We start from the raw sequence: 27,792 nt of genomic DNA, 5'->3' as shown, positions 1-27,792 counted from the left end.
ATAATTTCACTGATCAATTTTGGGCCTAAAAAGGCCTGACAGGCCACCTGACCCATGGATAAGTCTAGTCTATTATAAGTATTACATTGTAATTTTAAATTCTTATTTTTGCATGAAATTATTCACCTAACAAATTAATATATGTAGGGTATACTTCAATCAATGATAGAGTCAAGATTTTAAGTTTGAGACGACGAAAATAAAAATTTTAATATTTAAAGGGACAAAGTTATAAAATTTTAAAATAAAATAATATACATATATATATATATATATATATATTTGAAATTTTGAGAACGGCCCCTACTAGCCCCTCTCCCTCCGCCTCTGACTTCAATGGTTAATTAAAATTTAAGGTTTCACCTTAAATGTTTGGATTTATAAACTCGAGATTAATAAAGTGAAATTTAAAAAAGAATAGAATATTTCATTTCTAAAATGGATTCCAAAACAATAAACAATGTTTATAAGTCCGGAAACGAAAAAGACCACTCACACTAGCACAACATATCAACTAATATATAAACAGGGACAAGAGATTTCTATATATGTTCCTTGAACATCAGATTTGACAATGTTATTCATGTGACAATATAAATCGAAAATGGTTGAATATAATTAAGTTGAGGTGCGTTACAAATGATCCAAGTTTAGGGTCAAAGAAGAAGAACATAACAAGCATTTATTTATTGGACTTGAGAACTTTAACTATGGAGATGACAGAGATGATAAGCATAAGAGCTAGAGCAACGAATGAGGCGATGAGAGCTCCGCCGCCACGGTCACAAAACCTTCCGAATCTGTCACAAATCTTATCCCACCTCGCATAGGAATTCCCATTCTTCCCCAGCTCCGCCATGAACGCCGCTGCGTTCGCTCCACCAGACACCAACGCCACGTTCAGCTGCATGCATGCACATCCAAAAACCAAACATCAAAAATGGTTTACGCATCTCTAGATAAAAATAACAAAAAAAAAAAAGCAAAAATGGAAAGGAAGTTAGACCTACCATGTCCAAAATGGCAATCATGGCAAATCGGAGTCCCTTGTAATCAACCTTGCTCCCGAACAAATCCACCATTACCATCAGCAAGTTATGGATGCTGGCCAGTCCATTAGCTACAACAAAGAACCTGTAAACAAAGAAAAATCTATCAGTAATTGATCATAAACAAAACTTTAATAAATTAATCAATACTTACACAAATGCTGGGGTGTGCTGAAACTTGGCCGTGAGAGTAAGGTTGACAGGGGTGGTTCCAACGGTGGCAATCACAAAAGTTTTGGTTTGTTTGTTGAGTAGCATCACGACAGCTGCAGCGGCTGTGGCAAGAAACGCCAGTAGTCTCAGCCCCACCAAGGTCCAACTCCACCTACTCTTTGCCTTGCAGGAAATAGAGCCGTACCCAAACATTGGTTTCTCAGTTCCACTTTGTGGAGCCATGGATGGATATACAAGAGAAGCTATAGGAACGTTGATGGGAACAAGGGGAGAGATCCATGGCAACTTTATTTATAAAGGGTGAAAAGATTCAGGGTGCGTATCAAATGTTGAGTCTTACAATGAAATTTGACAAAAGGATTTGTTTCCTTGGGTGGTCTACCCATCCACTTACCATTTTTAACAGGTTGGGTGTTGGTGGTTGTGAAGTTTTTGAAGCTTAATGATGTGGTTAGTAAGATAAAGGTGTTTATTACTCTTTAAAAAGCTTTTGGATTTTAGACGAAAAATGTTACGGTCCAAACCAACTCGTTAGGTATTGTGGCTTCACTTGAAGAAATTAGAGGTGTTTATTAGTCTTTAAAAAATTTTTGGTAATTGGACGAAAAATGTCACGGTTCACGCCAACTTGTTAGGTATGATGCGTTTTGATCCATTGAATCTTATAGTTAAGGATGAATAATTGAGTGATTTGGATGGTTTGATCCGTCATACATCAAGACCAAATAGATTAAATATTTTTAGAAAATTGACTAAACATAAAAGAGGATCAAACCAATTAAATATCAAATTAGTTTCGGTTTTGAATTAATAAATCAAAATTTTATTATTTTATTATTTTTATAAATTATAATATTAAAATTTATAAACTTCATCCATAATTATAAAATATACAAATAATCTAAACATAAAAAAAAATATAAAATTTATTCCTTCACTTACATAATTATGACTTTTTACATAAATCATCAAATTAACATTTAAGATTCAACATAATAAAAAGGTCAAAGATAATAAAATGAACATTCACAAAATAAAACTATCTAAGACAAGACCATAAACCATCACAAATTATCAACTTGAATCTCCTCTATGACTTAGTTTTTTACATTTAGTCACATAGTCTATCTAACAAACGAAAGAAAATAAAAAATATATAATTAGTATAAAATTTATATAATAACAAAGTAAAAGAAGATTAAAAATAAAAACTATGCAAAAAAAATCATAAAATTTTAACATTTACCTCAATTTAAAATGTGAAGAATGCATTTTTAACCTCTTCACTCATCATTCCTCAATAACAAAAATGGAATCCACAATCTCAATCTTCGACACCTTTAAAATGCATAAACAAAAAGGAATTAAAAGAAATAAGAATTGAAAAAAAATGAAAAAGTAAAAATATAAAATGTGTAGTATATTTTATATAAATTTAAAAATAATATATATAATTAGTTTAGTTTGGTCCAAAAACTTTCAAATCAAGAATGAACTAAAAAATCAATTAGACCAAATATTTTGGACCAATTAACCTAATGAATTAATTAGACCAAACTGCTTTATCTAAATTACATTTAATTTGAATAAGTAATTGATTTGGCCTAATTTTTCTCACTCTTACTCACAATTTTATTCCACAAAAGATGCTTCACATATTAAAAATGATGTGAAATATAAGCACTTAAAAGATTCAATCTAATTCTAATACACATTCGATCAGACATAAAATTCAAAACTCTTGTCTGAAACCGTGACCAATAGCCAGTGGTCATGTTGATCCGTGCGATATGCTCTTCAAACTTGCTCTTAGGCTTCCTTGGTGATTGCGTTTGGCTGCCGAAGTCCAACACCTTTCAATTTACATAGGAAGTACCGTTTTATCAGAATTTTTAACCCAGGATAGAAATACTTCACTTTCGAGTAAACTTCACCGACGCTTTTTTCAGTGTTAACTTCTTTTACATAATATTTTATATTTCTTTTTTCCGAATTTAACACCTAGACAACAAAAATTAACCGTAAAATCTTACTTGATGAAAAAATATCTATAAAGAATTAATCAAAATGTCGTGTAAAATAAATCAAAATCCCAAGGACGTAAGCAAAATTTACTTTTTTTTAGTGAAAAATAGAAATATTATTGCACTTTTAAGAAATATCAGCAGTTAAGAAAGGCTCCAAAGATGCAGGAGTTTCCTCAACCTGAAACAAAGCATATCATGTCCTCTAAGGACCAAAGCCAATTGAGCAAAATAAGCCCAAGGTAAGAAGAGGTTCGACAGAAGCATAGAAATTATCTAGTAGATGAAAACATTCACTAGGCTAAGCAAACATTATTTCAGTTTGGCAAATCATATAAAAAACACTTTCCCCACCTCTCATTACTCCAGATGCACATCACACATTCTTCAATAAATGTTCACTGTTTCCCATTGTCCACATAATATACACAAACCAATTTCCATTTCTATCTTTCCAGCAATCATAACAATGTTTGTATGCATTCTCCTATCAAATAAAAGAGCAATCAAACTCAAAATTCTCATCCCATCATTTCTTGTCTGTCGTTACGCCAACCACGACATTGGTCACCTGCAATATCGTAGTTTTGTCAGCATGCTTTATGCTCCCCCCACCCCACTTTCAACTTGAATAAAAAGCTCAAGAAAACGAAAAGAATGTATAACAAAAATATGCACTTAAACTTATATTTACCAATTTGCCACTCTCGTCAACAGACATGGGGTTCTCAACGACAACTGTTTGGCTCTGAGAATGCAGCATTGGCGGCAAAAAGTTAGATTCACTACACAGTTGGTAACCCAAAACCATCTCCGTTTTCTCACTATAAGAAACAATAACCAACTTCAAAACTTACTGTTGAAGTAGATGGTGTAGTCCCTGTCGCAGCTACTCCATTAGGTCTGTTTACGGGAAGTGGAACCCGCACATTGCCCATCTGAATGATAGATGAGAATAGAGAGTGAGGAATACGTAAAGCACCAAATACAGTTCCTCTAGACAGAAATGTATACACTGCATCTCACACCGATGCCCAAAATATTAATTGCATAGACATAAGCAGAAAAAAAGTACTTATCCTTCTGCTTAAGTATAATTAAAATCATTCTATAGGGAAAAAACACAGAAAGACAGCTTTCTGAGAATTCATATTGTGAATATTAGATCAGGGGCATTCATTAAAAGGAAACATTAATATATTCAAAATTGGTTTGTAAACATAACTTGCAAGCAAAATTATTCCACAGGGTACTGGGATGCACAAATTTTGGATATTTGAGAAGTAAATGGCCATAATAAGATGGCAATGAAAGGGTACCAGCAAAATTTGCCCTACCCTTCCCTGAATCTTGCTAAGAAATCCAAAACCCAAAATAGCCCAAAGCCTCTTTTAAGAAAAGGGAGTTGATCCTATTCCCATTAAAACTAATCCTGCCCTAAATCTCCCAATAGCTACTTAATTAAGATGGGGAGTAAGACCAAGTTTGAGAGGAATTGCCCCAAAGTTGAATTCAATCAGGAGAGAGAGAAGACATAGACAAAGGACCCGAAAACAAGAACACATGATTATGTTTGGTACATCACAACAGCAAAGAGCTTGCAGCAACTGCACAAAAACCAAATAAACGGAAACATGCAGATATGCACCATTATATCAAGCCAATAATAAATTAGTAAGGCCCTTTTTTAGCCTTTTTTTTTTTTTTGAAAAGCCTTTTTTAGGCTCTTGTGAAATGAATGTAAATCTCTAAATCTCTGCAAATTCTTAAACATATATTTGAATGTTAATGATAAATGCAATAATGAAAAGTTGTATCAATTGAATATTACTTACTCCAACATTAGTTACATATTGACAAACAGCACATTTGACTGATGGAGCTCCATATGGATACATTAATGTCGTACGGCAGTGCCCGCAATTGATGTGAGCAATCTGGTTGGATGCTTTTTTCATAGTCATGAGATCCAAAAAAAAACAAGTCAGTAAATAAGCTGGGGACCATGAAAAAGTAACAAACAAGCAACATAAAGAATAAACTTTTCTTTTTCTTTTGAGAAGAAATAAAAACTACTAATTCAGTTGCAAGGCAACCTGGAAATGCAATGATCAAAAGTTGAATGAGGAACCAAAGAAGAGAATACTGCACTGTTTGTACTCACTTCTCAAAATTCATGGAAGAGTATATAACTTTGTGAACAAAATATCTGTCTTCATTATCGAAGGGAGAATGGTTGAGCTACAACTTAAAATTTAAATTTTAAAGACTGAATTCACTGCTAGGCTGAAAACCATTCACAAAAAAGTTCCAATTCAAAGCTCTCTAAGACAGAACTAGAGTCTAAAACAATCAAACTACTTTCTGTAAAGAAGCATATTAAGATGATTTAGTTACTGGAATAGCTTAAATAGCTGCAAATAAAGCTCTAATTAACAACCACAAAGACACAGGCTAAAAGTGCATGCTCCAACTTGAATCCACTGCCACACAAAACTGCAAGTGCATGCTAGAAGATGAAAAAAGAAGAAGCACCTTAATTTGATTGGAACAGCCATTGTCAACATGGCAGACAAATTTTAGAAGTATACTAAGATCATTTAACTACTCAAAATAGCTCAGACTGCTATTAAATGAAGAATACAATAGTCACAAGTTAAATGCATGAGGAACACCTTGTGACACTTGAAAAGTACAGAACTGGAAGCACTCATCAGCAAACAGAACCACACTTTTTTTTCTGAGAAAACTGAACCACACTCAAACTTATATACAGTGCAGAAAAAGTTAACAGTAAGAAACAAAAATTCACTCCACAAGCATTAGATTTTCATTGCAGACCAAAAATGATTTTCCATTCTTCTTTAATTCCAACAGTTCTGCACTTCCAAATATTACAACCACAAATTTACATCTCATGCAAAAAATCATTATATTGTACCTTGTGCAAAGTTAATGGTGTGACAGCAAGAGCATCTTACACTTGTTGCTCCGCGTGTATACATTAGTAATGTTCGACAACCTCCACATATGAGTTGAGCCATGTCATTCCCTGCAGGGTTAATTTACAAACTTAGGTTATCAAACATAAGATTCTTCTCAGATAATTGACATATTTACATATTTAAGTAAGCGGATGTTACTGGTCACCCCACATTAATGATTTCTTTGCCTTAAATTAAATCTCTTGTTTCAGTAGAATATTCTAAAAAACAACAGCATCACCATTAGCATTACCAGAGAGTATCGAGTTATACATCAACAACACAACCAACATGAAAAAGGAAAAAGAAAATTCATCTAAATATACAATACAGTGGCATTGCAGTCAGTTGTCTGTTAAAAGGATCAGGAAAATAATACCTAGAGAACCATGTACTAGTACTCTAGTTGGCAGGCTAGTTGGCAGGTTATCACCCCGGCAATCAATGAAAGCCATTACTAATCTTGCTAAGGTGTTCTGATAACCAAACCTTTAGATATTAAGGGCCAAATCAAGTTGCACATTATGTCTAAGTACCAGATAAACGAAAGTTAATGTTGCCAAGAAGCGCAAAGATTGTAGATAACAACCTTGAGAGGGCTACAAACAAGCCAAGTTGAATGGTAGATCTAAGCATCTGGCCAAGATAGAGTCATACTTTCAGCGGTTCCAAAGGAGCATGGTTTAGGGGCCATAAAATTTGTTTGAGGTTTGTTTGGAGTGCTCTTAATTAAACTTGGTTATTATCTAGCTTACACACAATCAAGTTCACATAAAGAAGTAACTATAAAAGCAAGAAAATCCACACTACAATGACTTATGTCATATTAAAAAAAAATTCAACAATCAGACAAGAGCATAACATAAAAATCTCTAGAACAAACAGCAGTGAATTCTCACTAACAAATTGTAATGAGTTTGATTTCACTATCTTTATTATCAGGTTGATTTGATTTAGTTGAGCCAATGCTTCACTTCAAAAGGTAATAAGTCAGATTACGCAACCATACCAAGTGGAGGTATATTGCATGTTAGCCCATTCAATATAACATTTACTTTGAAATTTTGAATGATTGAATCAGCAACTTCTGCAGACAATGCCTCACACCATTAAAAGTTTTGCAAAGAAAAGACTTACGATCCTTTTGGTAATTGCTTTTGCTACTTGCATTTTACTATTTGCTTTTGGTTAAGCTTTCTAAAACGTTGATAATAAAGCAAAAAAGCAAACAATAAAAGCCAAATCATAATTAATTAAAAATGAACAAATGACTATAATGTAACACCAATCATAACATCATTAGTCGAAATAGATGTAAAAACATGCAATTTTTTAATCTAAAAAAACAACATTTTAAATTTTAATTTTGTTTGCATTTATATCAGATATGCTTTTTGCCTTTTCTCTTTCAAAAGCACAAAAGGAAAAAGCAAAGATAACGACCAAAGGATACCTTAAAAAATTCACATCTTGATCACATGTTTGAATCCTACAACATAAAGTGACAAGGGAGATACAAGAAGTTCTGGAAAATCATGGCAGGAATCAAACATGTTGGCAATTCCACAAAATAAGTGACTGTATAATGGTTAATAAGAAGAGAGAAATATCAGGACTTGTCGGACTCCGAAAGGCTTATAGGCTGTGGGAGGGTGAAGAAGTGAGTATTGAGGCATTCCTAGTTTTCAAACATACAAACCAGTGAGTGATATCAATCATCTGACAACTTATATGTTAGGCAAGATGATCTCTAACTGCAAAAAAGGTAAGGATGATTCTTGGCAAACTATATATCCACCATGTGTAGCTAATGACTGACAAAATCCAACATAAGGCACAAAAAAAACCAGCTCCATCAGTTGTACCACCCAATTCCATGCTCATTTCAGCATTTAGGCCCATATTTTGTAATAAAACCAATGACCAATATTTGTGGCAAACCAACATAAGGCACAGAAAAACCAGCTCCTTCAGTTGTACCACCCAATCCCTGCTCATTTCAGCATTTAGGCCCATATTTTGTAATTAACAATGACGAATATTTGTGGCAAGGCGGCAAACTTAGCAAAAAATTTCATGTAGATGTTCGCAAGACTACAAAAGGAGACTCTTGGATCCCTATCAGAGCTTACTTTACAAAGCCAAAGTAAAACATTCTCAACTCTCTAGGCAGGGAAATGGTGCTGGAGGAACTAAATAGGAAATTCTACGGCAAAGAAATCTAGGGGAAAGGGGCTGCTCTTTTGCTGTCTCTGTGGAGCATTAATGGAATTGAAATATTTGGAATTGTCTCAGTGCCCGTGATTCAGGCTACCAAGGCTCTAGGTCTGAATCATCAATGCATGGAATACTAAAATTACTAGGATCAGGAGACTTCAGAGGAAAAAAGTAAGTTAAGAAGTAAGCTTTGGGATTGAGTTGCTCTCTACGTTTGGGTTGATTTGATGAAACATGGTCAGGATAACCCAAGTCACCATCTGCATTACTCTGCATTAAGAGAAACGATTAGTGGCTCTAGCCTCTTCATTTCTAAGAGGACTGTTCAAGTAGGCAAGTCCTCAACATACAAGTAAAGCAGAGAAATCCACTAGGTCAAAAGGGTAAAAAGGAATCCACTAGGTCCAGCCATTCTTTCTTACTGGAAGTAGTTCTTGATGGCACTAACAGATCATACACAAGGCCACTTAGACAATAAGAAAACTTTACCAACTTTAAGAAGTAGATCTCTTTTGAGTTTCAAGTAATAATACTCATGCTGATGATAATGAAAACTAGCAACTGTTATTGCATGCACAAAAGAACAAGAGAAATTTAAACTGTTCACAGCTTCAGAAAACTAATGGATGGTTTTATATTTTGCAATTTATAAATGAAGCGTACCAGGGGGAGGGACTTGGGTAACTGTATTGCATAACGCGCAACAAACATTTGCAGCCCCTCTAGGATAAAGAAGAATGCTTCTACAGCCACTACACACAAGCTGGCTCTGCATATCTGCAATCATTGAAAAGAACCACATAAAGATAGTTTTCCAAAATCTCAATATAACATTAATTAGCTATTTACAACTGATATTATTGGTTTTGAGATACATTCGATATAAAGCAGATGGTAGAAAACTCTTATCCCATTAACCCAATTAGTCAACCTCTATGAAGCATAATGACCCCTAGAGGTCAATATCCATAACATTCAAAAATATCGAAATTACTAGCGAAAAAAAAGTCTATTATTAAAGTATATAATCAGACTGGAAGAAGGCACAAGACTCCTTTAACTACTAGCATTCAATGGCAACATAATGAGAGTGCAATCTCGAAGTACAATATCAGATATACAAAAATCATATGCATCAACACTCATGTTCACATAGAACCGAAATTACGAACTCGAAATTCCAAAAATCGAGAAAGTAAAATCATTAAAAAGGAATAGTACTATATGGTCCAAAGTGTTAATTTTTTTTTTCCAATTTTTCCTTCAGAACAATAATTACCTCCATTTTTTTTTCTTTTTCCCTTTTAATCAGATAATTAGCAACATCTCAGCACAATTAACACTTCCTCTTTTTCAAAATCCCTAGCTAATGCAAGTTATAGCAGGCAGGGATCAGCCCATAATCTTTACTTACAAAAAGAAGATGAATTCGTTCACATAATACAATTCTAATTAGAAAAACAAACACTATTGACGAACATAGATAAGATCCAAGTTAAACCCCCAAAAAAGCCAAAAAAAAATAATTAATAAATACCCGATTTCCCGTCCTTCAACAGGGAACCGATTCCAACCCTTAGAGAAGCAATCGAATTGAGAGTCGAAGTTCCTTCCAAACAAAAATAAATCGTAATTAAGAGGTAAAATTAAAAAAAAACAATAATAATTAATTAATAAAGAATGAACTTGATTCTTACCTTGAAGAAGGCGGAAACCTTGATTAGAAGAAAAAGAAATGTCGTTAAAGGAAAACTATAAGCTGTAGTTTCACAGATACGATAAGATCCGCTTAAATTAAGAATCCTGTAATCACGAGGCTTTGGGTCAAACCAAGAAAAACCGATTTTTTTTTCTTTTATGTTTGTTTGGTTTTTGAAATATGGTTGAAAATTTTGGTATATAAATAAGTTAGCGTGTGTTTGGCTGATGGGATTGGGATAATCACAGCAGTAGTTTCCTGGGAATTTGGGTTTTTAAATGTCGTTACGATTTGGCCCCGCTTTATTATTAGGTAAAAAGAAATTTCAATAAGAATCCTTCAAACAAACCCAAACGCTAAATAATGAATTTTACACTTTTACCCTCCTATTATTTACTTATTATTTTCTTTTATTTGTTGAGAGAGGCTCTTGGTTTTGCTTTATTCCTAAACTTGACCTCAAACTTTATCTCCAAGAAAATTAGACTATTCCAAAGAAATAAAAAGAAAAATGTCACCCACTTTGGGATTCATACTCTAGAAGGTGGCTACTATGAAATGACAACATAATATAACTCATACATGTAAATATTCAACTTTAGAGAATAGTTTTATAATTTTATGTAAAAGCACAAAAAAATTAAAATTTTTATTTTCTTTTTATCGTAAAAGATAATTAAGGCTTAGTTTGATATTAAAAATAATTAATGTGAAATTTAATATAAAAAATTAACACAAAAAATGCAATTTTTAGATTATATTTTATGCTTGGGTCTCCATTCTCCATGCTCTAAGTAGCCATGGGCTGTTTTTTTAATGAAAATAATTAAGTAGTCATATGTCAATAAGTTGATATTTAGAAGAAGACAAAATATATGTGATTATTATTTGATTTAATTTTTTTTAATTTGATCTTAAAAATAAAAACAAAATGGAAATGCTAAGAAGTGTGTTAATGTCCATGGATACACAAATGTCCATTTGGGTCCCATCCACAAGCAATTTATACACAGATTGTCCATGGATATGTACAGCAACACAAGTGTGTAAATGGGCTGTTAGAAATTCTAGTGAAGCCCTTTTGTCATCTTCAAGAGTAAGCACCCTAATAGCAGTGATAATCACTGGTTTCATATCACTGTTTTGAACCTAAAATGGACACCACAATCAAGCATTTGACTCATTAATTAGTGCATGATCTCTCTCTCTCAAAAAGAATAAAATTTGAATTCCCATTCTCTAAATATAAAAGAAAAAATAGACACCACACCACCAAAAAGATGTGCATAAAGAAAAAGCATCTAATAATATTAAAATGCAAAAAGAGGAACAGGAGCTGCGGTACAAGTAAAGGATTTCTTTCATCAACTCATCCTTTTTGCAGAACATATCAAGGTATAGAACTACTTTAAAGAAAATATTGTAATCCGGTTGGTTATTCAGGTAAGTAGAACAGTTCTGTTCTTCATGATATAATTTGCTTTCTACTTTAGATAATTTATACAGCGATGAGATTTTTCCAAGCAAGTTAACGTCTGTGCCTATGCCATCATATCCGGCGAAGAGAGGCCAACCTTTTCTCAAGTTCATCAACATCAGTAGATTCAGACCTGCAGATGACCATAGTACATTGTTAAAAAGTTTAATCCCTGTGTGTTTATCTTCCTACTGCATGTTTATAATTTCTTTCTTCAGCATATACCACTTTGAGAAAACAGAGAGGAAAAGTATCTGGTTCTTATTTGAGACTGCAAAAATTATTCTGAGTTAATTAAATTAATAAATTATACAGTGCAAAGTTGCATGGCATCATCATAAAGCTTCATCTACATAGCACACAACAACCCTATACTTTTAGAATATATCTGTTATTCCTTTATCTTTTAAAAAAATAAATTAACAAAATACATCACCATGCTATGATTGCCCCACATCACCAACAATATTGGGCAATTGGCACAACTGCTATCTTGAGGTTACAGACTATTTCAGTCTTTGCAATGTAAATAATTCAGAGCCACTGATTTTCAACAGCTGACTTCTATGCAATAACCAATTAACCATAGATGTTGAGTATGTGTTGAAAGTATTACTATCATTAGAAAGGGAGACGGCAATAGGGGAGGGTTTTTTTTCCAGTTTAGTAGGAGTCTAAAATAAGAAGTATGCAGTACTACTTTGTGAATGAATGATGATAAATAATGCTCAACTTTTTGCATTTAAATTAACAGAAGCAGATCTAGATGATATTTTAGTGGACAACATATATATCGAGATTTTGCTCACGAAAAGTCATATATACCTAGCATTAACCTCAGAAGCAGCATTCCTTGATGCAATCCGACCTTTTGGAGCTGAGGATAGCTGTTCAAAGAATGGGGCAAAATTAAGCATTTATCTACACATTCTTGCAACTTAAAAAATGCAAACATATCATAGAAATTTTTTGATAAGATCAATTTCAAGAATCGAACCTGAGAAGCAATATCCACTCCAATCTCATCAAGCACCTGTGTATCAACTATATAAATCAGAGATCTAGGGATTAACAGAATAGGAACTATGCCAAGAAAACTAAAATGGAATAAAAATACTGTCAATAAATAAAACATCTCACCTGGTTCGTGAGCTCCTCTGTTTCCTCTTCAGCCTCATCTTTATCTAAAGTTTCATCAATAGCTTCTGACATCATCTCTATCTGCAAAAAGATCAAGAAAACAAGCATTACTACATGAACTCATATTACAAAACATACTAAACAGCAACAATGAAGAGAAACACCGCTCTCACACATGTCAATCCACCAAGCTCTAAGTTTTTTCTTGCAAAAATTTCGATATGAAGCAAGTATGCATTATTGCACTGAGAACAGAGTTAATCTATCTAATTAATTTTGCGTCATTTTCTAGGTATGATCACCAGGTATTATAGCTCTCAAGGCTGAAGATTGTATGAGGAGAGAATCTAAAAGTAAAAATATTCCCAGAAAACAAAGAGTATTACCGTCATGTCCATTTGTGCTGACTGCTTTTGGAATTCTTTTATCACTTTTGCTTGTTTTTCTGGAGCCATTTGCTGCAAAAGGAAAGATAATGCAATGATCGAATATGAGAACCATCTAACCTTGAGGAAAGAAGAAGCTGCAGAACCATATTGTAGTACAAAACATGCTAGTATAACATTTTCCAGTATATTATCCTATTTGCCAATCAGATCATTGACTCCTTATTTCCAAAACTTCTTTACCTGTCACTAGAGCTAAGCTGAACAGCTACCAATGGAAACATCAGATTGACTTGATTTTTGTTCTTTAAAGGACTTCAAGAATGATAAAAAAAACAACAATATATAACATTTTCTACTCTAAGGTTTTAGATGCAGACCTTGTTCATTGCTACCATTGCCTTAGTTGCACCTTTCATTCCTGTAGATATTGAGGTACTGGCATATAATGCCTGCGAACATAAAAATAAAATATTTAAATTAATAGTGATACAAACTTTAATTATCCCAGCAACTAATTTTTGATTGTTGAAACTCAACCTGTGTATGAGTTGCTACACCTCTGATTTGGGCACGACTCCCCTGCAAATTAGTTATTTGTTGCCGCAGCCGTACAAGTTGGCGAGCTAAAATTCTAGTAGCTGCCTAGAAAACACATACAGGAAATTAGATACAAAAGAACAAGCTGAGAGCTTGGGGAATTAATGGAATTCTTAAGCAAACACACCAGCAAGATTTAAAGTTATGAAATAATTTGGGGAATTAATGGAATTAGTGGCAGGGTTCTTGATAAATACAGCAAAGTATCTTGATAAGCCAGCAAATTTCATAAACAGACAATGAGGTATTTATGGATCTTTCCATGATTTGCCATTACACACCAGCAAGATTTAAAGTTCTGATTCCAGTAATGAGCAGGTGTGCATTTCTTCCACATCCTGAACGTTCAAGACAGATAACTCAAATACAGAGGAACGATTATTCAAAATCAGCATGTCTTATTACATCATCTAGTACTTATTTTACACCAAAAAGGTTGTTAAAGATGATAGCACTTCCTCAAACAGAAAGGCTTCAAGATAACGAATTTCAAGCCCGCTTGTACAACTTTTATAACCTAAGTCACGCAAAATGTTTCATGAGACTATGCCTCACATGTGTACTCACAAAACATCTTTTAGGTTTGGAACAATCCCCAAGCGCTACAATAAAAATACCTCATTACCAACATTGAAATAGCCATAACTTAAAATTCAACAATATAAACAGACTTGATAGGCTGACAAAATGTCATACGTATATGGCTTGACAAATATCACTGGCCATTTCTTTGAAACTAGTATTAAACTTGCCTCGTTTCCAGTTTTGGCCGTCTTCTTGATCTCCGCCACCAATTTCTTTTCTTCCAGCTGAAGTGATGCAATCTCACGTTCAATGCCTAAAAAAAAAAAAAACAGAAAAATATTAGAGCAATCTGGATAAAAACAAACATGACCACTATTTTCAACTCTAGCTGAATAATAGGAGAGAACAAAGGAAAAGCCCAACACAATTTGAAACACATAAGATTGTATTTTGGAATTCCATGTAATATCAGGTGCATCATTGCTCGAAGAATGAACGAACTTGAGTGTAATTTCAAAGAATCTCAGCTTGGACTAAGCAATTTCGAATATGAAGCATAGAAGAAATGGAAAAAAAAAAAACCCAGACATACCTCGGGTCGCAACCGTCATTTCTCTCTTGCTCGTCCGCAAAGCATCTGAAAAATACAACAAATTTACAAATAAAACGGAAACAAAACAAAAAGAGCAGTGCACAGTCTACACATGAAAATGAAGCTTTCCAGAGTAAAAAAGGAAAAGGTCAAGAGAACACACACAGTGAGAGAGAATCTAACGGAATTTCAGTGAGATCCCAACAATGCCGAAGAAAAGGCAAAGGCAAAGACAGAAGAGAAAGTGAAATACCTTTGGGAGATGTTTTCTTCTTGAAGATGTTCATGATGAGATGGTGCAACAAATAAAAACCCTTAAAATGTAAGAATGTGAGAGAGTGAAAGGATCTAAATTTTGGAGCAAATCTTCCCTTTCGGATGCCTAAAACCCTTTCGGATGGAAATGGATACCAAAGAAAAAGGAGAGCGTGACTGCGTGAAGGTGCGCCGTCGTCGGGGAGCGTGCTGCTGCAGTGCTTCTCCTGCTGCGCCTTTTCTTTCTACTCATCCAACGGTTCGCGTGGCCCCGCACCGCAAACTAGCCGTTACAAAGAATTTCTTTTTTTTTTTCTTTTTCTCATTCCTTGTCAGATTTTTATTATTTATTATTGTTATTTTTTTATTCGTTAAAATTCATGTCCATGTGAAATCAAGGATATTTCCTCGTTATATTAATTTTTTAATTATAAAATAAAAAACTCATTTCAATCCAAACGCTTCTCGATTTTAATATTTAAATATTAAATAAATACAAAGTTAATTAAGCTTTAATATCATTTGTATCGGATCCACATGTCCAACTCAAACAACATATTTATTAATTAGATAAAAATCCTTCTTATCTCTTACTAACGTTTTATTTTAAATATGATTTAAAATTTAATTTATTTTTATGAATTAACTTTAATCTATTAATTAAATATACATAAAAAATAATTTTAAATTTATTTTAAATAAGTATTTAATTGATTCAAATATTTAATTTTAATGTGTAGATATTCGGATATAAATCTAAATAATAATTTTAAAATTTAATCAAATATTTATAAAATTTGATTATCTTATCAAATAATAAGTTTTGAGTTAAAAAAAAAGGGGTAAACTTAGTTAAATGATGATTGAAATGGGAGCTAACAAGTGGAATCCAAGGTAGTTAGATGTCAGTTGGTCTACAAGCAACCATGTCCCCATCTTTTTTATTTTTCTCCCAATTTCTCTTTTATCTATTTTCAAAAAATCAAATGGATAAAAAAAATTTTAAATACTTTTTCCTATTTGAAAATATTTTTTTCATCCATTAAATGTTCATATTTCTTTCTTCAAGTATCCCAAATTAAATATCCTCTTATTTTTTATTTTTTATATTATTTTGATAAAAAAAATTTTGTTATTTAATAACAATAATAACAATTAATGAATTTTAATAGTTATTATATTAATTATAAAAAATTTACAAATAAAAAAATAAAAAATTAAAGGGCAAAAGAGTACACTATGGTACGGAGGGAGGATAAGACAAGGTACAGCTTTTGCAATAATTGTAAAATGAGGGACAGATTAGGAATTCTAAACAAGAATAATTGCTTTGCTTTGCCTTTCCACTGCTCATCATCTCCCGGACAAATGCATGTGACGCACCTAGCTAGTCATGGACACCCATCTCTTAGGCCCTCTTCCCTTCTCTTTCTTGCATGGCGACCCACAAGTCATAGTTTTATGACCCATAGCTTGAAAGTTTTCTTTTTCTTTGAGATATGAGAACCCATCACCTTACACCTTAGTGAACTTAGACTTAGAGGACCTGTTCATAGAGAAACATGGCTAGAACCAATTCAAGTTGTAGTAATTACTTGTGTAATTATAGTACATTTTGAAACTCCAACCTGTTAAAAGCTTGGTGGTATTGGTTTTTAAAGCTTAGTCGGGTGAGAAAATAGAATGATATTGACACCTCTTGCAAGGAAACAACAGTTACAAAAAGATGATTGATTTAATTAATGGGGGTGCAGATTTGATATGTCAGATTCTTGCCTCTTTCCTAGAGATACAACAGACAAGGGTGAGATGAAGTGAACTTTTCCAATCTGTTTCCAACAACAGCCCATGTTCTAGTTTCTTATTCAGATAACCTTATCATTATTTATTTATATTTTTTTCTACTATTTTTCTCTTAGATTTCTGTCATAGTCCTTGCTGCTCACCTGATTTGGTATCTTTCAACCAATCATATTCCATTGCCACCCATTGTGTTTTACCCCCTTTAGTCTTTGACTCTTTTTCATTTTCAGCTCATCTTGGGTGCAGATCTGCAAGATTACTTCTTTTTCAGTAGGCCAAAGTTTTTCAAAGGGAAAGTTTATGCTTTGGTGGGGTTCTCAAGGGGAAAACTCAAATACCCAGATTGGATCCATTGAGGTAAATTCATGTTTTTGCTCCAAAAGGGTAATGCATGTTTTTCAAGTTGCTGAGATATGAAATCTCAAATATTTGTGAACATTTTGTGATTGAATTCTTTCTTCTGTTAAGGCTTGATGATAAAGGGAATAGCTTTGATGCATTTCTTGGAAATTAAAAGTAGCTTTGTGTGACATGCTTCTGTTGTTAGTATTGGTTGATTCATGCTATTCAACTAGGAACAACCTTTTGTAATCTTATTTTCTCGAGAAGAATATAGGAGAGAGAAAAAAAAAGGGTTTCAATTTCTTGAGGGAGTGTGATAATGGGGAAGGTTCAAGGCAGTAAGGTCTTGTCTTTGCTCCTTGTTATTGTATTTTCTGCAAGTTTTAGAAAAGGAGAAGCTCAGTCAAAGTCTTTTCTGATAAATTGCGGCACAAATTCTAGTGTCAATGTGGATGGTAGAAAATGGGTTGGCGACTTGTCCCCTGATAATAATCTCACCCTTAGTTCTCCTGGGGTTGTTTCCACTACTTCTACACTAAGTGGTGATTCAATCTTTGCCCCTCTCTATAAATCTGCCCGCCTTTTCAGTGATGAGTTGAATTACACGTTTAATGGAATCCAGGGGAACTATTTCTTGAGGCTTCATTTCTGTCCCTTCTCCTTTGAGGACCACAATGTAAATGAATCTTCTTTCGATGTTGTGGCAAATGGTCTGAAACTCTTAGAACAATTTAATGTTGCTGGTGAGATTGCACACAAGAACTTGTACCTCCAAGGTACGGGAACCAATTTCAGCTCGTTCTCCTTGGTTAAAGAGTATATTTTACCTATTAATTTGGATATGCTTGTGATTGAGTTCACCCCAACAAAAGGATCGTTTGGATTCATTAATGCCATGGAGATGGTCCCTGTAGCCGATAAGCTTTTTGCAGATTCAGTCAGTAAAGTGGGTGGAAATGATGCAAATCTGAATCTAAGTGGAAGGGGAATTGAAACTATGTATAGGTTGAATGTTGGGGGTCCTGAGATTAATGCCAGTCAAGATTCAGATTATTGGAGAACATGGGATGTGGATTCTGGCTATATGATCACAGCAAATGCAGGTTTTGAAATACAAAACAGTTCTAATATTACCTATGCTTCTGCAAATGATTCTTCAGTGGCTCCTCTCCTTGTGTATGAAACAGCAAGAAGCATGTCCAACACCGATGTGTCGGAGAAAAGGATCAATATGTCATGGAGGTTTGAAGTGGATCCTGATTTTGATTACTTAGTCCGCTTACACTTCTGTGAGCTGGTTTATGATAAGCCGAGCCAGAGGATTTTCAGAATCTACATAAATAACCGGACTGCAGCAAATAATTTTGACCTTTTTGTCAAGGCAGGTGGAATAAATAAAGCTTATCATCAGGATTACTTTGATGCGGTTTCTTCAAAAATCAACATCCTTTGGATTCAACTGGGTCCTGACACTGCAGCTGGTGCTTCAGGCACTGATGCTCTGTTGAACGGGCTGGAGATTTTCAAGCTTAGCCGAAATGGAAATCTTGCCCACGTGCAGATATATGATTCAACTGGGAATTCAACTCACACTTCCAAATCTTGGATTCTTTGGGTGGGAATTGGTGCAGGTGTAGCTTCTGTTGCCATTCTTGCAGCTGCTGGTACATTTTTGTTTTGTTTCTGCAAAAAACAACGAAGAGAATCGGGTGACATGAAAAACAACACTCCTGGATGGCGACCATTGTTCCTTCATGGGTCCATTTTAAATAGCACTGCTAATGCCAAGGGATCATCTAGACTTCAAAATATAAATGGATCTATTGCCTCCACTGGAGTTGGCAAGCAATTTACACTTGCAGAGATTCGGACAGCAACAAATAATTTTGATGAAAGTTTAGTGATTGGTGTAGGGGGCTTTGGTAAAGTATTCAAAGGGGAGATTGAAGATGGCACCCTTGCAGCGATAAAGCGGGCAAATCCACAATCCGAGCAAGGGCTTACTGAATTTCATACTGAGATTGAGATGCTTTCCAAGCTTAGACATAGGCACTTGGTTTCCTTGATTGGATTCTGTGATGAACAAAATGAGATGATCTTGGTCTATGAATACATGGCAAATGGGACTCTTAGAAGTCATCTGTTTGGAAATGATGTCCCACCATTGACTTGGAAGCAGCGATTGGAAGCATGCATTGGTGCTGCTCGGGGACTGCACTACCTTCATACAGGAGCAGAGCGGGGAATTATTCACAGGGATGTTAAAACAACCAACATTTTGTTGGACCAAAATTTTGTGGCAAAAATGTCAGATTTCGGGCTGTCAAGAACTGGTCCTTCTCTGGAGCATACCCATGTTAGTACTGCAGTGAAAGGGAGCTTCGGATATCTTGACCCTGAGTATTTCCGGAGGCAGCAGTTGACAGAGAAATCTGATGTCTACTCATTCGGTGTGGTGTTGTTTGAAGTTGTTTGTGCTCGTGCTGTTATAAATCCTAGCTTGCCAAAAGACCAGATAAATCTTGCAGAGTGGGCAATGAGGTGGCAGAGACAAAGGTCACTCGAAACCATTGTTGACCCACATCTCAGGGGAAAATATTCTCCAGAGTCAATGGAGAAGTTTGGAGAGATCGCAGAAAAATGTCTTGCGGATGAGGGGAAGAACCGGCCTACCATGGGGGAAGTTTTATGGCACTTGGAGTATGTCTTGCAGCTTCATCAAGCATGGATCCGTGCCAACACTATGGACAATTCCTTTTCAAGCAGTCAGGCCTTGGGGGATCTAGAAGAGAGAGAAGCTGAAAATAGGCAACATGATGGAAATTCTGGTTCAGGGGAATCCAAACCAGAAGCTATATAGGTGGATCTGATGGTGAGCTTGCCTGATGACTGTTCAAGAGCAGTAACTGTATTCCTTTACAATATCATACTAGTAGCTTAAAATTCTTTTATTTTTGTTGTATTAAACTCGAAGTTTGCTGGCGTAAGATCCCTACTAACCCTGCAGTAAGGGGAGCCAAATATGGGAAAATCATGATAATGTTTCATTTGACTATGATGAAATGATCAAGATGCTGATTTGTATCGTCTTTTTTTCCTGAATCGTTGGATCTGGCTCAACTTATGGGTAGGATGAAGTCAAATATCTCATCTAGATTATGACCAATTGAAGTTTGTGAGTGAATAATGTGATCAATGGTGGAAGCCTCAAATTTGATTATTTTGTCCACACTGCCATATACCTTTTCAAATAGTTCAGTTCAATTTTCAAATAGATCATTTAGTACTTTCTCGAAATAAATGTTCTCGAGAATGGTCGTTCTTTGGTAAAAAAATGAACCAAACAGTGCAATAACCATTCACTCGACATATTGATAGTATATCAAATATAAACTCTTTCTTGATTAGAGTCAGATACAACATGGAGAAACAAAACATACCATAACAAGCCTGAGTTATCAATAAGAGTACCACAAGATACAATGTCAATAGGATTCAACATAGTATTAAATTACTACCACACATGAGGTCATGAACATGCATTGAAAAGTCTTGGATCAACTATCAAATTTACTGGCAATGCTGCAGCAAAGCTGCTTCACAGCTTCAAAGTTGTCATCGTCAAGGGAGAAACTGCTCAGTCGTTTAAGCATGGCATCCTCGGTAACTTGATCGAATTCATACCTACACCTGAATAAGAAGTAACCCCCACATTCCCAAGCTGAAATTGCATTTGAGGCTGCAAATGATCGCTGTTGGATGGATTAAAATTAACCCATGATCAGTATTCAAGAGAATGAAATCCTCCAGTGGGATATCAATTTTGACAAAAGGAACCTACCATAGAATCTAGAGTGTTGGGTTCTGTAATTAAAACAAAAACCTAGAAAACACATTGTGTAGGGGGGAAATGCAACTATAGTTCATGGCCATTTAAGTTCATTTTGACTACAGATTACATGCATCATAGACAACATTATAGATAAGATGCATGTATAGCTTTGCATTTTCTGTCTTCTTGCCATTCTTCACAAACGATGACATCCACACAGAAGTTACAGAGGCAGCATTACCCTTCCACGCTCAAAATTAACTACGATTTAGTGTGATACTTTAATAGGAAATCCATCCAGTTTACGACATTGCATTAGAAATTTTAAAAGACAACAAAACTAATTAGATATCAAATATCACCAGTAGGAGGGGGCAAAAAAAATCTCCATGCTTTGAACAGACTTACCTGAAGAAACAAAAGGATTTTTTTGCCAGAATCAGTTATCATCAGATTATATTGCACATTCTTTTCCTCTAAATGAGAACATATCTCACAAATAGCTGCTGCCATTATCTTGAGATTATGAGTGGTCTGAAAAGAGAGGGTCTTAATAGGATAATCTATGACAGAACATATGTGAATCCCTCTCCTCCCACCACTATAGACAGTGTCTACAGGCCTGAACTCCACAGGTAAAGGGTCAGGGAAGTAGCAAGCCTGCATCATCAAATAAAGGAGTCATGATAGCTGTAAGCATGAATCAAATAAAAAGAATATAGCCACTAAAAGTAGCAGCATACTAGCATTATTTGAAAAAGAGATATGGGTGTTTATCTAAGCAATTGACCTTTTTACAGGCCATCCATTTGATACATACATTCGTTCCCAAAGCTAAAATAATCAACATCAGAGACCACTTGAATGACTTGTCATTTATTTGACTACTTATGTTTTTTTTTTTCTTCTTTTGTTTTTATGAAATCTCTGTACTTACCTTTGACAAACCCCGAGCAACGAGTTATGCCCATATGTCCTTTACTTATTTATTTGTTATTTGTCTCATTAATGTTACTTTGATAATTGATCAAGATTAATTTGATATTCAATGTGCCCTGTACTTGATTAGATCATTATCAGAGTAGTGTTTAAATTATTGAGATCTGAAAGTATAAATTATAGATTGTGAATTTAGGAATTTAGTTAACTTAATACCTTTATGATATAACAGTTAGCTAGGAATTTAGAGTGTATAATGCGAAGATTACAATATCAATTTGTTCATTACTTTGAATTAAATTGAAATTAACAGCCTCTATTGCTTAACTTTAAATTTCCTTATTCTCAATCAAAATTGGATTTGGTGAGTCTAGGAAGCATGAACTATGAATCCAAAATTACCATGAGTAACTTATTTGTATGGTAAAGTTTATGCCGAAGTTAAAGACCTCAATTAACTAACTTTAACATTTCATGTACAGCTAAGAACAATATTCACACATTTCCTTAATTACATGATTTTTGTTTAAAAAACTCAATAACATATCTATCTCTAACTTTTAGCATCTTAATATTAACAAACATTTATACTCTGATTCGAATCAATATTTGGATGGTAAAATATGGTTTGCATTGTTCGGATTTTAAAATCCAAAGTAATAGTTTTAGGAATTTTTTAAAGGACTGTTTGGAAACCAATAGTAGGGGTAGGTATTTTTATTAGAATTTTAGAAATGACTTAAAGAAGCTGGATTTGTATTTGGGCCAAATCTACTATAAACTTTAAAAGGTCCAAACCTTATCAAACAAGAATTTTAAATTTGAAAGTTTTTTAAATCAAAATATTTAAAATCCAAAGCCAAATTTTGGTTCCAAAAAATAACCTAAAGAACTGGTTAAGAATTTAGGCCAAATACACTTGGAATTTTAAAAGATGCAAAAAAGTATTTCAAATTAATTTTTGAAATTAAATTAGTCAAATTTAGCCCAGTTAAAATTCCCTCCCTCCTCAAAACTAGGATTCTTGGAAATTCTAAATGGAAATATTTGAAATTCAAATTCAAAACCAAATTTAGGTTTCCAAACTAAACCTCAGTTTTTTCTTAGCACAGCACGACCACAGAAGTGCTGATTGTAGTGACATTGTTGGATATAATTCACAAACTTTGAAGCCAAAACTACAAAAACATTTGTGAGCTCAACAATGACATGAAATAAAGCAAAAGAGAACAGCCATGAATGATTTATTACCTGAAAGTATACATCAGAACGATTAGGTCTACAGCAATCATAGAACACGCGAAATGAACAGTTATTAATTTCTGCAGCAACCCTTGTGACTAGTTCAACTGATCTTGGATCCAGGAACTGATAAAGTCTGTTTGTGGTACAAGGTACCAAGAAGACATGGCCATATTCAACTGGAGTTACCTTAAAAACCAACGAGTGCATGTATCAGAAGAATATAACTTAACGAACCAACTGTGCTTACTAAACATCAATGACATAGATTAACACCTATAATGGACATCTAACAGCCATTAAGATTTATTGACACAAGAAAGAGCAGCCTGTTTTTCTTCTTGGGTTACATAACCTCATATGTATGGTATTTTCTGTTTCCCTTCCCAAAGCATGTCTAAGCTGGTTGGCTTGAAGCTTTAAACACTGGAAGACCTCTAGATTGCCACAGAAATAGAAGCTCCCTTAAAAGATCATAAAAAACAGAAGGGACTGAACTTCAATGAAGCTTGAGTTGACAGGGTTGCTATCATGGTACAGAAAACTTAATGCAGACTTAATATGAGGATGCCACAATCGAGTCAGTGTGGATCCAAGTCATACCAAAAACATTTACATGTTTATAGTTTATTTGTTATGTGGAACCTCCCCTACCCCTCTGGGTCTCTTGAGTTAAAAGAAAAGATTAGAAGGAAACAAATTTCTCTCCAGCTTAATATTTGCAATAATTTTGTCAGGACAATCAATAGTGATGTTTTCATAACAGGGTATATACCATCCTAACACAGGAAATAAACTTACAATCAAAAGTTAAACCCACACTTGGCCTTACATTGATGATCACCAAGATGGCACTATCAGGCACAGAAGCCGAAGGAATAAGCTCAGATTTTGCCTTCTTGCTGCTGGAAACACAAAAGAGTAGTTCCTCTGGCTGTCTCGTGCAGTCAAATGCAAAAGGGTCCCATTCACGAAGTGTATTGCCCTCAGGTTTTGACAGATGACCTGTTATCTGTCCTTCATTCAACTGAGAAAGAAACTTCATCTTTCCAGCAATGGCCTACATAATGCATCACAGATAATATGTGTCTTTACCATAATCCCAATTTTATACTCAAAAAATAAAAAAGGAAGAAAGAAAAATGCAAGAATTCTCAGAACTAGGAGACCACTACTGCTTCATCGGGTACCTTAATTTCTGAGGCTGTCACATCATATCTAAAACAACCTTTCCGCATCCGATCTTCCCACTGCCAAATAACAGGAAAGATGGATAAAGATAATAAATAGACTTCAACAAATATATTCCAGATTTGTTCCATACCTGAGATAGCAGAACAGCATCCAAAATACTTTGCTCTTCCTCAGCAATGCATGAAAGACCTTCAAATGAATTGTCTTCCTCAATAGATTGGCTACCGAAGCAGTACATAGGGAAATTTGTATCTGTAAAAATTTCTTCAGGGTTTTCAAACACACATTTGAGGGAAAGAAAACAATGATATGTTAAGAGTCCAATACACTAGTCACCCCTTCAGCATGTCCTCAGTAAAACTTAATTTACATAGCTACAGCATCTAACCATGCACCATTTGTATGGAAAAGAATGCATTCTAATTCAATAGATGAACACTGAACAAAACAAAAACAAAATAATTACTAACCTTGAAGAAAGGAGTGAGAATGTATTAACTGCTCACACTTTCCATTCTTCACTGGAAAGCTATTATCTTCAAGCCATTTCATTGTAACCATCCTTATAAAAAGTATTACTAAAACAACAACTAAATACTGTAGCTCCACTCACAACTTGCTCCAAAATCCTCCACAGATGCTTGTATCAGCAGCCACCACCAGCAAGGAAAGTAAGATCTGCGGGATGCCCACCAGCTGAAGGTAGGGCACCACGACCACCGTGAAATGAAGGGGAAGCAATCAAGAATTTAGAAAATGCTGGCATACATTCTCTGCCCCTTCTATTTTTGGCACAAGTTTCTCTCCTTAGAGCCGTTTTTAAATTAACAAAGCCAGCCCGAACTGGACCAGCAGATCCCCTCCTCTCCTCCGAAGTCTTGAGGGAAAAACTGAAAACCATAAGACAGCAGATCAAATACAGCTCCAAGATACAATCAAGAAACTTAAAGAAAAATGCTTAATTATTTCTACCATATCAACTCAACCAACACCCTTTCTAATCATAAGACATACCACAAAAATAAAATAAAATTAATAATTTAAATAAAAAAATCATTGTTTTATTCAATAATCAGAATCCCATTAACAAAAAGTATAAAATTAACTAAGATTAGTAAAACAAAGCCATTAGAAGGAACAAAAACAAAGAAGCTTAACTTTTCTCACACTATCCAGCCAAATTTAAATTTTAACTTTGCCAATCTGAAAATCTAAAGGTTAATTAAAAAAATAATAATAATAACAAAAAAATCAATGAAACCCAATGAAATTAAAAGCAAAAATTACCTTTGGTAGCAAACAGAACTGTAAGAGAAAACCTTATACAAACATATAAAATCACCTGCATTCCAAATCAACGCCCAAAATTCTGTAAAACTAAATCATTCCATGTCTTCAACTAATCAAGATATTTTGCAAACAATCAAATTTTATATTCTTTTTTTTTCTTAATTTAATTTTGTGAATTTATAATGGTAAAGAAGAAACTTAAAATTAAAATTAAAAAATCAAATTGAAATTACAGACCTTTAAAAATGTCGCTGCTCCCCTTTCTTCCTCTCAAGAACCCTTTCTATTTGTCTCGAGGTTGAATTGAATCGGAATTGCTGACTTTTATGAAATCTTCTGTCCCGTATGTATGGAATAGGAATTTGACACGTGTAATTTCTGATCCAAGAAAATATCAAAGAGTAAGGCCCATGACCTTATACTATTTATAGAAAAATAATTTAGCTATATATAAAAAGTTAACGAGTGCTCTAAAAGCATTATTTAAGGGTAGTTAAATTTTTATTTATAATATTAATTTCATATTAAATGTGATAGTTAATTATTAATGTGATGAATTTAATACAAGAGAGATAAATACATGTCTATTACATAAGTCTATTCATGAGATAATCATAAGTTCATTTTTTTAAATTCTTTGAAATAAAAAAAACTTTGATTATTTTTCTTGTGGTCTCTTTCTCTTGTATTGTATAAAGACAATATTGACAAAAATAGAAAAAGAAAAAGATAGATTATATTCGGACAAATTAAGAATTTAATTCATGTGCTCTGTTAAAATATTAGATTAAATTCCTCTATAATAATTGGTATTAATCGAGTCTTTATATTTTCAAAATTTGTTAATATTAAATTTTTAATTAAGTTCTTATACTCTATAAAAATATTAAATTTAATTCTTTTTACTCTATAAAGATGTGAGATTATAATTTTTGTACTATAATTAGTATAGATCAAGTTTTCATATGTTTAACCTTTATGAATATTAATTAAATTGTTAACATCTTCGAGTTTTTTCTAATAGAATTTGTTGACGTGGCATTGACCAACAGTATCATAAACAGCAACAACCAAATAAAAGTTCAAAAAAGGTTATCAATGCATTATTGGCCTAACCAGTTAGAATCTTTTTAATTATGATTTAGATTTCACTTTGTTCCATTGTCCTTCAATTCTCTTTATACATCACATAAAATTTAGATATCTTCTATCATAATGAAAATTTTGAAGGTATAATATTTTAAAAAATTTTATTAACTATTTAAAAAAATTAAGATAAGTCATTATTTGTTTTTATTATGTTAAATAAAGTCTTTATATTTTTATTATGAGTAAAATAAACTATTTTACTTTTATTTTGAACTAAATAAATATTTACAATTAATAATTGACTTAATAAAAATATTTTTTGTTATTCTATGTTACGTGACATGCTAGCATATTATAATAAATAATAATGTGACATTATTGTATAATCATGTGATATTATTCATTTTCATATCAATGTCCCGTTAGTGCATAAAATGACAAAAAATTATTTAATAAAAAATTATTTAATTTAAAATAAAAATATAAAAATTAAATTAAATATAAAAATTAAAAATTATTTGAATTTTTTAAAACAATTTAAGAGTTTTTTTGGAACATTGTGCCAAATTTTTAACCTTTATGTAGAATTTGTCTCAAGTACTTTAATTTTTGTAATCATTTGGGTGGGAATTAAAATGCCACGTACCATCTAAAAATTCACTTCACATTTTTTAATTTTTAAAATTGTTGAAAATTCCGTATTGGTGGAATCAATGTTAAATCAGAATGATCAATGACAATGTCAGATTAACAACTTTAACAAATAAAATTTTACGACATAATCGATTGTACTGACATTAATAAATTTTAAAATTATAAGAATTATTGAATTATATTAAAGAGATTATATCTAATTTTTTCATAAAATATAAAAAATAAAAACTAACATAACATAGGAACAAATTCAAGATCTAAATTAAAATTCTCAAAAATTTCACA

At 33.5% G+C, this 27,792-nt stretch overlaps 4 protein-coding genes across 12 annotated transcripts; 1 reads left to right on the top strand and 3 right to left on the bottom strand.

Moving 5' to 3' along the window:
- Positions 516 to 1,506, bottom strand: LOC18595080 (CASP-like protein 1B2). The gene is made up of 3 exons (XM_007022879.2): positions 1,204 to 1,506; positions 1,011 to 1,134; positions 516 to 904 (listed from the first exon to the last, which is right to left on the bottom strand). Exons 1-3 carry the CDS (start codon positions 1,443 to 1,445, stop codon positions 683 to 685), a joined length of 588 nt encoding a protein of 195 aa, XP_007022941.2. The 5' UTR covers positions 1,446 to 1,506; the 3' UTR covers positions 516 to 682.
- LOC18595078 (vacuolar protein sorting-associated protein 2 homolog 2) lies at positions 3,510 to 15,360 on the bottom strand. 3 transcript variants are annotated; one of them, XM_018123153.1, is made up of 17 exons: positions 15,121 to 15,341; positions 14,868 to 14,912; positions 14,503 to 14,588; positions 13,691 to 13,795; positions 13,531 to 13,602; positions 13,151 to 13,222; positions 12,765 to 12,845; positions 12,622 to 12,657; positions 12,457 to 12,511; positions 11,978 to 12,003; positions 11,517 to 11,521; positions 9,112 to 9,269; positions 6,189 to 6,299; positions 5,083 to 5,195; positions 4,105 to 4,185; positions 3,942 to 3,995; positions 3,510 to 3,818 (listed from the first exon to the last, which is right to left on the bottom strand). In XM_018123153.1, exons 1-17 carry the CDS (start codon positions 15,152 to 15,154, stop codon positions 3,777 to 3,779), a joined length of 1,176 nt encoding a protein of 391 aa, XP_017978642.1. In that variant the 5' UTR covers positions 15,155 to 15,341; the 3' UTR covers positions 3,510 to 3,776. The 3 variants fall into 3 exon arrangements, with proteins under 3 accessions (XP_017978642.1, XP_007022938.1, XP_007022935.2); XM_007022873.2 differs by lacking the exons at positions 3,510 to 3,818; positions 3,942 to 3,995; positions 4,105 to 4,185; ... (2 more) ...; positions 9,112 to 9,269; positions 11,978 to 12,003 and having other exon boundaries at positions 11,431 to 11,757; positions 12,450 to 12,511; positions 15,121 to 15,360; XM_007022876.2 differs by lacking the exons at positions 11,517 to 11,521; positions 11,978 to 12,003; positions 12,457 to 12,511; ... (6 more) ...; positions 14,868 to 14,912; positions 15,121 to 15,341 and adding exons at positions 9,986 to 10,057; positions 10,146 to 10,444 and having other exon boundaries at positions 9,112 to 9,225.
- Positions 16,500 to 20,369, top strand: LOC18595077 (probable receptor-like protein kinase At1g30570). 5 transcript variants are annotated; one of them, XM_018123151.1, is made up of 3 exons: positions 16,500 to 16,926; positions 17,042 to 17,076; positions 17,156 to 20,369. In XM_018123151.1, the coding sequence occupies exon 3, from the start codon at positions 17,587 to 17,589 to the stop codon at positions 20,125 to 20,127; it is 2,541 nt and encodes an 846-aa protein (XP_017978640.1). In that variant the 5' UTR covers positions 16,500 to 16,926; positions 17,042 to 17,076; positions 17,156 to 17,586; the 3' UTR covers positions 20,128 to 20,369. The 5 variants fall into 5 exon arrangements, with proteins under 5 accessions (XP_017978640.1, XP_017978639.1, XP_017978638.1 ...); XM_018123150.1 differs by lacking the exon at positions 17,042 to 17,076; XM_018123149.1 differs by having other exon boundaries at positions 17,042 to 20,369.
- Positions 20,641 to 26,098, bottom strand: LOC18595075 (GDP-L-galactose phosphorylase 1). 3 transcript variants are annotated; one of them, XM_007022866.2, is made up of 9 exons: positions 26,002 to 26,097; positions 25,762 to 25,816; positions 24,945 to 25,364; positions 24,605 to 24,726; positions 24,471 to 24,530; positions 24,113 to 24,340; positions 23,290 to 23,469; positions 21,508 to 21,759; positions 20,641 to 21,019 (listed from the first exon to the last, which is right to left on the bottom strand). In XM_007022866.2, exons 3-9 carry the CDS (start codon positions 25,033 to 25,035, stop codon positions 20,825 to 20,827), a joined length of 1,128 nt encoding a protein of 375 aa, XP_007022928.2. In that variant the 5' UTR covers positions 25,036 to 25,364; positions 25,762 to 25,816; positions 26,002 to 26,097; the 3' UTR covers positions 20,641 to 20,824. The 3 variants fall into 3 exon arrangements, with proteins under 3 accessions (XP_007022928.2, XP_007022930.2, XP_017978637.1); XM_007022868.2 differs by lacking the exon at positions 25,762 to 25,816 and having other exon boundaries at positions 26,002 to 26,098; XM_018123148.1 differs by lacking the exons at positions 25,762 to 25,816; positions 26,002 to 26,097 and adding an exon at positions 25,633 to 25,651.

This window comes from Theobroma cacao, chromosome 6 (assembly GCF_000208745.1).
Source record: "Theobroma cacao cultivar B97-61/B2 chromosome 6, Criollo_cocoa_genome_V2, whole genome shotgun sequence".
Lineage (NCBI taxonomy): Eukaryota > Viridiplantae > Streptophyta > Magnoliopsida > Malvales > Malvaceae > Theobroma > Theobroma cacao.
This window is presented reverse-complemented; position numbering and strand designations above follow the sequence as displayed.